We start from the raw sequence: 10587 nt of genomic DNA, 5'->3' as shown, positions 1-10587 counted from the left end.
GAGAAGATCCACAAGTTTCTTCAATTCTTGAGAAGCAAAGTAGAGACCCTGAGTTAAGTGAAATGATAGATTTCTTGGCGAATGATGTTTTACCTGTTTGTGATAAGAGAGCGAGGAAAGTTTTTCTGACAAGTGATAGTTTTTATCTAGGCCAGGATGGTTTGCTTTACCGTTTAGATCGCAATCAGAAGCGTAGTGTTCGTGATTCCTTTTCTCAGCTTGTTGTACCACAGTCAATGAAATACGAGATTTTGTCTAATGTTCATGATCATGTAGCTGGTGCTCATTTTGGTATAGACAAAACGTTCCACAGGCTTAAACAGAGGTATTGGTGGCAGGGCATGTTCAAAGATGTTGAGTACTGGTGTAAGTCTTGTGTAGAATGTTCTATGAGGAAATCTCCTCGGAATTCCAAAAAGGCCCCGTTGTTGCCCTTGCCTGTGGAAAGTGCGTTTGAAAGAGTTTCGGTGGATGTGCTAGGTCCATTCAAGCCATCTAAGAGGCAAAACCGATACATTGTGATCTTTAGCGATTATCTAACTCGTTGGTGCGAAGCGTTTCCAGTGCCTAGCGTTGAAGCAAGTGTGATTGCTCGCCTTTTAGTTGATGAAATCATAGCTAGACATGGTGCTCCGAGGGTTTTGCTTTCGGATAGAGGAGCGAGCTTTTTGTCTAAGCTTGTAGCCGAAGTTTGTAAGGTTTTCCAGATTCATAAAGTTAATACTTCTAGTTATCATCCGCAAACTGATGGTCTCGTGGAAAGGTTTAATTCGACTTTGTGTCAGTCACTTTCAACTTATGTGGCAAAGAATCAGAAAGACTGGGATGATTTTGTACCGCTAATTTTGTTTGCACATAGAACATCCATTTCGGAAGCTATTGGTGATTCACCTTTTTATGTTCTTTATGGGCGTGAGCCTCGTTTGCCCATTGATGTGAAGTTTTTGCCCCCTGTAGCTGATGACGTCACTACGTCAGTTCTTGAGCATCGTAAGCGGATTGTAGAAAGGGTTGAAATAGCTCAGAATTTAGCAAGAGACAATATCCAGCGTTCCCAGCAGAAAATGAAAGAGTACTATGACCGCAATTCGAAGCCACCTGTTTTTGAGGTTGGTCAGCGTGTCTGGGTTTACTCGCCAAAGACAAGAAAAGGGCTGTCAAGGAAACTGTTGTATAAGTGGTTTGGTCCTTACAGAATCGTTGAGCAGTCTTCCCCTGTCCATTATCGTTTGCGTACTGAAACTAATAAGAAAGTGACTTTTGCCGTTCATGATTATCATAATAGAATGAAGCCGTTTTTCGATCCCGCTTTGAGACCGATTGATCCTCCTCTCGAGGATGACCCTAATGAGCCGTATATAGATGAGGTGGATATTCCTGAGGATTGTTTTGAAGCTGAGAAAACCGGTGAATCGAGTGTTGTGACTGTCGACACTTCAGCGAAAACTGCATCCTCGCAATCAAAACAACAGACAGATTGTCAGAATGTGCAGTCTCCGGTCAATCCCGATGGCGTTGTCATTGATAACCAGACTGTGTTCCGCGCTGAAAAGATTCTCAAATGTCGTAGAAATCGTGGAAAGACTGAATATTTTGTTAAGTGGTATGGTTATCCAAAGAGTCAGTCTACTTGGGAACCCGAGGAAAATATTTTAGATAAGCGTCTTCTCGAAAATTTTGAGTCGTCTCGAAAGTGACTCTTTGAGTGTTAGTAATTTGTGTCTTTTCTGATATTCTTTAGGAGTCCAGGTTTTTGCAGTGTGCCTGTGAGTCCGGATTGACTCAAGCGATGGATTCTAAGGGAAAAGCCCACCTTTCTGCGTTTCGTTTGTTTCTTCTGTTACTTCTTTCCGGTTTCTCATTACATTTCGTTATGTCGCAGCAGTTTAGTTCTTTAACCCAGAGTGTCACTTTTTATCCAGCGTCGTTAATGATTAGTCATAGTCCAAAGCCGCTAACCTTTTATGATGACACAAAACTATTGAATATCCATACCGTCTTGAACTTTACAGGTTTCAATAAGTGGTTGTTTATGTCCAATAATTCGTGTTCCGTTTTTGACAGCAAGTTCTTTGATCAAGTGCTAGGTTCAGTACGTAGTTTTCAGAAGGTTTTGCGCAGATTGTTGTCGTTGCCAGGATTTTCAACCTTAGTCGAGGGTGATGCCTATTTGCCCAGGTATTTTCAATATTTGACAGGTCAGCCGTCCAGAATGTCTTGCCCGAAAGCGTATCGCAGTTCGATTGCACAGTGTAAGTCCTGGGCTTTGCGCTTTTGTCGTGGTTTTTCAGTCGACGAGCGCCAATGGCTAACTACAAAAGAACGAAGTAGACGTTCAAATTGGATGTGCCATGCTGGCGTTTTTGGTTTGTTTAGGGCAATTTATAGAGGTACTGGTCACGGATGCGAGCCTAATCATGTCTCGAATTTAAAACAAACAATGAGGGCTTTAACTCGTGCCATGGCAGTTTCTCAGCGTTTGACTCGAGTTGTCAATGGCAAGGTTGTTTACTTGTTTAAACTTACTGACCAATTGAACAGTAAAATGGATGTTTTGGCCCAGAGCTTACGGACAGTTGACAGAGTTTTTTCCCGTTGGCAGAAACAGTTGGATACATTTTCTAATTCTGTCAAGTGTCATGAGAGTTTGACGATGGAATTCCTTTCTAAGTATTCTGCAGAGGTTAATCGCGCATTTGCGGCGTTCCTCAGGCTTTTTGAAATCCAGGACACGTTGAGCCAGGTATCTCAGTTGAATGGAAGAATGTTAATTGGTTACTCAGATTTGCCTACTTTTGTTTCGTCACATTTGTCTTCAAAATTGTCCACTGACCCTTCTTTAGCGTTAACAGTGTCAGCGTTAGAGGAAGGTTTGTCTGTCCTTGGCAGTCCTATGGTTGATGTTGAGCACGATGGTAAAGATTTGAGTGTCGATATTTTGATGTTACAACCAGAAATTACTAGTAAGGACGATTTTTGTGTTGTGGAACACTTGACCCCACTTAAATTTAATATGTCCGGAACTTGTTATACTGGTCCGGTTAGACAGACGAACCTTGCCCTAATTTCTTGCCCAAATTCTAAACAGATAGTATCACTTGAGGCCTTAGATAGGTGTGTTAGTAGTGAAGTAGGTTTTCTTTGCCCTAAAAACGTGTTAAAGTCAATAACAAGCTTGCAGTGGTTGGGTTTTGCCTGGAATCCTGAGCTGAAGTTATCATTCCCGAGGAATCACTTGTCATCTCCGAACTGTGATCATATACAGCCACTAGTTCATCTTGCCGGACGATATTTTCTCTCCACAACTTCCGGTGTTGTGACTACAAGCAATGGTCAGCTTAGTATTTCACCGTTGGCAATATACAGCTTCCCTTGTAATGTCAGTGTTGACGGCATGGAAATGAGCTTAACAACGTGCCCAGAGAGTCTCACTGTCTCTCTTCCTGTGTTTTCTAACGACACTGTCACTTATGTCCAGTGGGACCCCAGGTCTGGTGATTTGTCATCATTGCACTTACACCACAAGTCTTTAACTGTCCCACCGCCTGTTAAGATCAATCGTACCGTGATCAACGACTTTGATGAGTTGTTTCTACACTATGATAGTCAGCTTAGCTCGTCAATTAAAAAAGCAGATAAAATGATTGAGCAGATAGAGGAAACTACAGTGAGCTCTTACCTTGTCTACATTGCCTTTGCTGCACTTGCACTATCAGTGGTGAATCTCATCGTGTTTTGTGTTGTTTGTCGCTGTGTCTTCAGGCGTTTTAGCCATCGCCCCACCTGTGAGCTTTCACCACCGTCGACAGCTTCAACCTCACCAGTCCGTCACCACGAAATCTGCGGACATTGTTCCAAGCCAGTAAGGAAAAATCCTCGGCAAAAGAGAGCCAAAAGAAGTTCTAAGGTGCAACGTTCTGCGTCAAAGAGGCTTGAAAAGGAACTGTCGGAGAAACTGAGTTGAACTTTGTTGAACTGTTTACGATGTCAGTCTATATAATAACCTTAACTCTAGTTAACTTTTCCAGAATGCTAGATGAGATCGGAGCTATTAGCCTAGCCTCAGTTAGCGGTCTTTTTGCGTCATTTAAGCTTCAGAATGATAGTTGTCTCCCAAGGCAAACACCACTTGTTTTTCGTATAGGATACCCTTTTTCGTGGCATTCTTTGGATTTGTTTTTGGGACTATTTTCTGGATTTGGTCGAAATTAGCTTTGGCAGGTCGATGATGTCGTTGAATTTATTCAAATTTGTCATTATTTTATGGTGAGCGAACTATCTCTTCACGACATTTTTCGTGCTACTTTCCCGCCGGATTATTGTTACTCGTTTAGAGAAAATCAGTTTTGTGAGGTGTTGTTTGCCTTGAAGTCATCCGGTTACGTCAGTCTGGCGCGGAACCTTATGTCTTTCGCGTCAATCCAGTACGAAGACATTTTTGTGTTTGAAGATTTGGTGTCAGCTGCCAATGTGGCTGCTTTTCGGTATTCGGTGGACCGTCGTTTTAGTGAGCTGGACTAGAGTTCATTGTTAGAGTTTATCTTATTTTTATTATTATTTTTATTGTTGGTATTTCGTTAACGTTTCAGGAAGTATGGATCGCGTTCATCACATTGCGAAGTGGGTATGTGTTTTCTGTTTCGTGGAGAAGAATTCAGTGGTTTATGATTGGACTGTGTTTCGGTGCAACCATTTGGTGTGTTTGAAGTGTTTTCGGAACAGAGTCGAGGAGCTTAAGAGGATGTTTGCATGTCCGTGTGGAGCTCAGTTCCCCGAAAGTGCATATGACTACATGGTGACTTTTACGTCATCTGCTCGCGAAGAGGCGGAGCTGATGTCTCGTTGAACATTTACATTCGCCGGTTGTATTTTGTGACTTTTTTTTTTTCGCCACATCATTTTGTTTAGGGCCTTAAATAACTTTAAGGCGTAAATAACTGTAATGCAATCTATATAATAGTTTTTACCGTGTCATGTTAATCTCGTTGGCCTATTTTAGTTTTTGAGTCATACAGCATGGGGGACGATGCCGAATTTAACAAGGGGAGTATGTTGGAAAGTCAAAAGGAATCATTTTTATTAGAACGCTTTTTAGTAGTTTCAATTAAGGGGTTTACGTTTAAAGGTATTTTTCGGTTAGAGTTTGTTCTTTGTTTAAGGTCATTCAAGTTTTATTCAAGTGTGAGCCTGTAGAGGCATTTCCTTAGTTTTTGAGTAGTTCGGTTTTCAAAAGGGTTTGTCGAGTTTAGCTGTGGTATTTTTAAGTAGGCATGCTTGAGGATTTAAGCTGACCTTGGATTTGATTGGCCTTGTGATTCTTGTTTGGGTTTATTGTCTAACTTTGTACTTTTGTTGTGGAGTTTACATTGGTGGTCCTCCACTTGTTATTGTCAAGCATGTAGGTATGTTTTCGCACATTGAGTTAAGCAGTTGAGTGTGAAACTAGAGCTCCCTTGGTCAGCAAACCCAAACATGTCTACAATTATAGTATATATATTGAGGTTCGCAAATAACGTTAGTCAGTCAGTTGTAGGTCAGAGCTGTGCCAAGAAATAAAGATTTGCTTAAAAGAAGATTCCTGGTGCCTCCGTAACAGTCGCGAGCGGGTAGCTATTCTACACTTTACTTATCTGGCATAAACTAGCCATGCAAGGTGGAGGCTGTCTTCGTGATATGTTCATCAAAGCTCGGTGCCATCTCCTGATTTTCACATTGCTTCTTGATCAAAACAAGCTTTCTTTTCGTGACAAAAGTGCAAACTGTTGCTAAGTTTAAAGATAGGCTTGCAAACGTTATTTGGGATGAATTACAAGTCTGAATGTAACGACCCGGTGGCGCTTATCGGTGTTTCCTTGATAAATACACTACCATTTACAAAAACTGCTTTCCTCTCAAAAAAGTGAAAGTAAAAAATGTTACTTTGAGAAAACCATGGATAACTAAAGGTCTTCTTGAATCTGTAAGAAAAAAGAATTTATTATACAAGCTTGCGTTTCCTTGTTAACCCAACTTCATACCGTGAGAAAACTTACAAGAGCAGTATAAAAACAAATTGACACATTCCCTTCGCGCTGCTAAACGTCTTTACTACAATAAAAAATTAGATGAATATAAATCAAATGCGAAATAAACGTGGAAGTTACTTAACGAACTTATTAACAAGAAGAAAATTAAGTGCAATTTCCCTTCCATCTTCAAACCTAATGAAGAAGAAATATTTAATCCTACTCATACTGAGCAAACCGTTTCTGCGAGTATTTTATGAACATTGGATGATCAATTTCGGCATCTGACAAATCTCATCGTTCTTTTCTGAACGGAGCTTCAATCGGCATCAGAACCAGAAGTTGCTGAGATTTCTATTGGTTTTCGATCCGGTATTGCTCCAGGAAATGATAGTATTTCAATGAACATTGTTAAAGTCAAAGTCTTTTAAACCTAATCTGTGCACCTTTGACGTACATCATTAACTTGTCTCTTAACTCTTGAGTTGTACCCCAAGAAATTAAAATTGCACGAGTTATTCCATTGTTTAAAGCTGGAGATAACTTTTTGTTCACAAATTACAGACTCGTATCAGTTTTACCGGTTTTCTCTAAATTCCTAGAAAGATTCGTCCGATAATCGCCTCAATATTTTTTTTTAATAAATACGACATTGTTTCCCGGTATCAGTATGGATTCAGAAAAACAAGATGCCTGCTATACTGGCATTACGCGTGATGCTGTGGCTGATTCATTCATTCCGAGTGTATGCGCTTCGCAGATTTATAAAACTATCCTTGCTAATGGAATAGTTTGAGTCATGAAGATCGCGTTACGTTGTTTCCCTTGTGTTACGCTACTCGGGGTTTCAAGGGAAATTGCGCAAATTCCATTACGATAATGTAAGAGACCTCTTTTCAGTCTGCCATCGTGGTCTAAGACTGTCACACAAAGCACGATGCCTTCGCCAGGAACTCTCGAAGATGCTGTGGCTGATTCATTTATTCCAACTATATATATGCCTCACCGATTGATAAAATTACGGTGAAAACTATCATTGCTAATGGAATATTTTGAGTCACGAAGATCGCGTTATGTTCATTTCCCTTGTGTTACGCTACTGAGGATCTCACCGGAAATTTCGGGAATTCCATAACGATAGCGTAAGCTTCTCGATGATCTCTTTTCTGTCTCCTATCGTGGTTGGGGACTGTCAAACAAAGCACGATTCCTTCGCCAGGAACTCTCCAATTTCCACCGTTTTAGATGTCGAGTGCTTCTTAGAAGTTATTCTTTCGATTTACCGATTCAAAATGGTAAAATTTCCGTTTGAAAACGGCACACTTGAGTCCACAGCATGTTAACAATATGGCGCCACAAATTTAATCCGTTTTTAATAAATATATCAAATGATGCGTTGACGTCACACATGTAGGGCTGAGTGGGTCCCCTGCCCCGCGATATACGCGACAAGAATGGATTTTGATTGGCCTGCTTTTGTTGAAGACAATCAGAACAATACATCCCGAGTAGGGGAGGGGAGAGTTTAATGAACAAGATGCCTATACTGGCATATACGCGAGATGCTGGGGCTGATTCATTTATTCCAACTGTATGCTTCGCCGATTGATAAAACTATCATTGCTAATGGAATATTTTGAGTCACGAAGATCGCGTTGCGTTGTTTCCCTTGTGTTACGCTACTGAGGATCTCACCGGAAATTTCGGAAATACCATTACGATAACGTAAGCTTCTCAATGACCTCTTTTCTGTCTCCTATCGTGGTTCGGGACTGTCAAACAAAGCACGATTCCTTCGCCAGGACCTCTCCAATTTCCACTGTTTTAGATGTCGAGTGCTTCTTAGAAGTTATTCTTTCGATTTACCGCTCAAATTGGTGAAATTTCCGTTTGAAAACGGCACACTTGAGTCCACAACATGTTAACAATATGGCGCCACAAATTTAATCCGTTTTTAATAAATATATCAAATGATGCGTTGACGTCACACAGGTAGGGGTGAGTGGGTCCCCTCCCTCGCGATATAAGATTCACAATACTTGAGAGACAATTGTTATTCTTGAAATACTTGTGCTGTAATGTAAAGAAAAATTCATAGTTTTATACCGTCAATAAACTAGGGAAATTTCTACGAGAACTCTGAAATCTCATTGCCGACATCAAAACTGACATGTAAATAGGCCTTATAATTTCAGTTTTGATGTCGGCAATGAGATTTCAGAGTTCTCGTAGAAATTTCCCTAGTTTATTGACGGTATAAAACTATGAACTTTTCATTACATTACAGCACAAGTATTTCAAGAATGACAATTGTCTCTCAAGTATTTTGAATCTTTTTGTCAGTTAATGCGTCTTTTTCGGAAAGATTTCCAGAGAAATGTTCTACATTCCATTCAAATACCGAGCTTTACAAAGCAGGAATTCGAAGGCATGTTTATTTCATTATCGGAAATAATAGTCACGCGTGACATGGATTGACTGTAACAGACGAGCACGATCATGGAAGGCGGCGGGGGTGTTCATAGTAAGTTCATGCACATTCTAGTTCACGAATTTGTTAGTTCAAGGAAATATATTGTCTCGTACCTTGTATTTTTTGCCTCATTTCGTTTCCTAGAAGAATAAAAGGTAGTCAATTCACGGAACCAACGTCCGCCAGAATACGGAACTGCATCGAGTGTTGTCACCGATGACCTATCCTAAGCTAGTAAGCTTTAGAGACTTAACTATTTTACATTGGCTTTAACCCTTATTTGACTCACCAATTACCTGTGATGTTAAAAAAAAAAAAAAGAAGAAAAACAAAAAAAAAAAAGACAAAAGACGAAAAAAAAAAAAGAGACCCCGACCCCGGCCCTGGCCCCGACCCCGCGTTTTACTGACACCCGAATAGAACGGCAAAAGTTCGACTTCGATTCAGACGTCGAACTTTTCATGTGCCGAACCAAATGCATACGTTACGTATAAATTATATAAATTATATCTATCCCAGAGGTCTGTGCATTCCATCGACTTGGCATGTGCGCAAAGGACGTCATTCTGAACAAGATGGCGGGAAAAGTGGAATGTGCTTGTTCTTCTTGTTGCGAGACAACGGAATATACTTGTCTGAGATGCGAAAGATTAAAAAAAAAAAGAATCTATTCTTGAAGTGCACACGCACTTCAAACCGACACAAACTTTCCAATACAGGCTATATCAAAGGCGAAGCGTCAAGACTTCTCAGAACAAAATCTTCAAAAATAACATTTGAAGAAAACATTACTCAGAGATTACGCAACAGAGGTTACCTCGATAACCTTATAATAAAACTCTTTCAGAAGTCGACCTCCGCGAAAGAATGTCGACACTACAAAACAAACTAAAACCCGGAAAAACATTTTGAGGTTTGTTATGGAATATCGCCCTTCTGTGCCTAACCTAATCTCGTACACATTTCGATATTCCCGAACCGACGACTGAGATCAGGGTACGAGATTATGCCTAACCTAAAACAATTCAGATGAGTAAAAACAGGAGCCATAATCAGGAATGGAGACCGTAAGCGTGGGGTCCACGCGTCCCCATGAGTTGTCCCAAAAAAATCTATTTTTAGAAAAAATTGCCCTCCCCCCCCCCCCACTCACGTCATAAACCCGCGTGAATACACGCAAATTTGCGTGGGACTACTATCTTATATGTGACACGGAAAGCAGCTGAGAAAAAATTCACTAAAGATAAAAAAGTCCTTACCTGTCTGAGTACATGTCCGTAGAGTGTAAGCTTTTTTCATTCATTCAACAGTAGAAACGCACGCAGCGCCACCGTTTTGGCGCCTTTTTGACTATACTGTGAGAGTCATGTGATCAATGGGCCGCCTATTCCAACTTTTCCCGTCTTCTTTCAATTGTTACCTTTTCTTTGTTAGAGTCTAATTGCTTAAATGTGGGCACTGAGGAGATATTCCCTGGCAGAATTTTAAAATTTGGACGCCATTTTGAACGGGTAGAAAAAAATTTCAATTTCTCCACGCGCGATCCTGGCCGTTAACACGGGTAATTTTTTTCTAAAAATAGATTTTTTTGCTACAACACATGAGGACAGGCCCACAAGTCAAAATGGCATCTCGTTACGGTCTCCATCCCTGATTATGGCTCCTGGTGAATGACACTTGATAGAAAAATCTGCCTCTGCTAAGGGAGATCTACAAAGACCCTTCCTTACTTTCGTACAGAAAAGGGAGATCTTTGAAAGACGTACTCGTAAGAGCAAATTAGCTTTGAAGGTCATATTCATATCTCGATCAGTAGGAGCCGTGTTTGGCCTGTCTTTATTTTTTTACCAAACAAGCTCTTCCATGTCAGAATTCATTTTGCCCGCCATTTTGAATCTTGTTGAGTAAAAACAACAGCCGCTGACCATGAAAATCTACTTTCTCACTTTAGCTTTAATTAAGTTCGACTTCTGTTAGGTTCGACGCCTGAATCAACTGCCGAACTTAATTATTTGGGTCGACCTTAATAGGTATTAGGTTCGGCTCATGTAAAGTTCGACGTATGAACCGGGCCTAATGTGCAGTGCAGCAACATCACATGACACCAGC

General features: G+C 40.6%; 1 protein-coding gene across 2 annotated transcripts; it reads left to right on the top strand.

The window, feature by feature from the left end:
- The first annotated feature begins 1296 nt into the window (after window positions 1–1296).
- Window positions 1297–5674, top strand: LOC146483953 (uncharacterized). Of its 2 annotated transcripts, XM_085105066.1 has the most exons (3): window positions 1297–2802; window positions 2859–3907; window positions 4590–5669. In XM_085105066.1, the coding sequence occupies exons 2-3, from the start codon at window positions 2894–2896 to the stop codon at window positions 4704–4706; spliced, it is 1131 nt and encodes a 376-aa protein (XP_084961192.1). In that variant the 5' UTR covers window positions 1297–2802; window positions 2859–2893; the 3' UTR covers window positions 4707–5669. The 2 variants fall into 2 exon arrangements, with proteins under 2 accessions (XP_084961192.1, XP_084961191.1); XM_085105065.1 differs by having other exon boundaries at window positions 1297–3907; window positions 4590–5674.
- The last annotated feature ends 4913 nt before the right edge of the window (window positions 5675–10587 follow it).

Source organism: Pavona decussata, unplaced genomic scaffold, assembly GCF_977016875.1.
Source record: "Pavona decussata unplaced genomic scaffold, jaPavDecu1.1 SCAFFOLD_37, whole genome shotgun sequence".
NCBI lineage: Eukaryota > Metazoa > Cnidaria > Anthozoa > Scleractinia > Agariciidae > Pavona > Pavona decussata.
The sequence above is the reverse complement of the archived record's forward strand: the minus strand, read 5'-3'. Positions and strand labels throughout refer to the sequence as shown.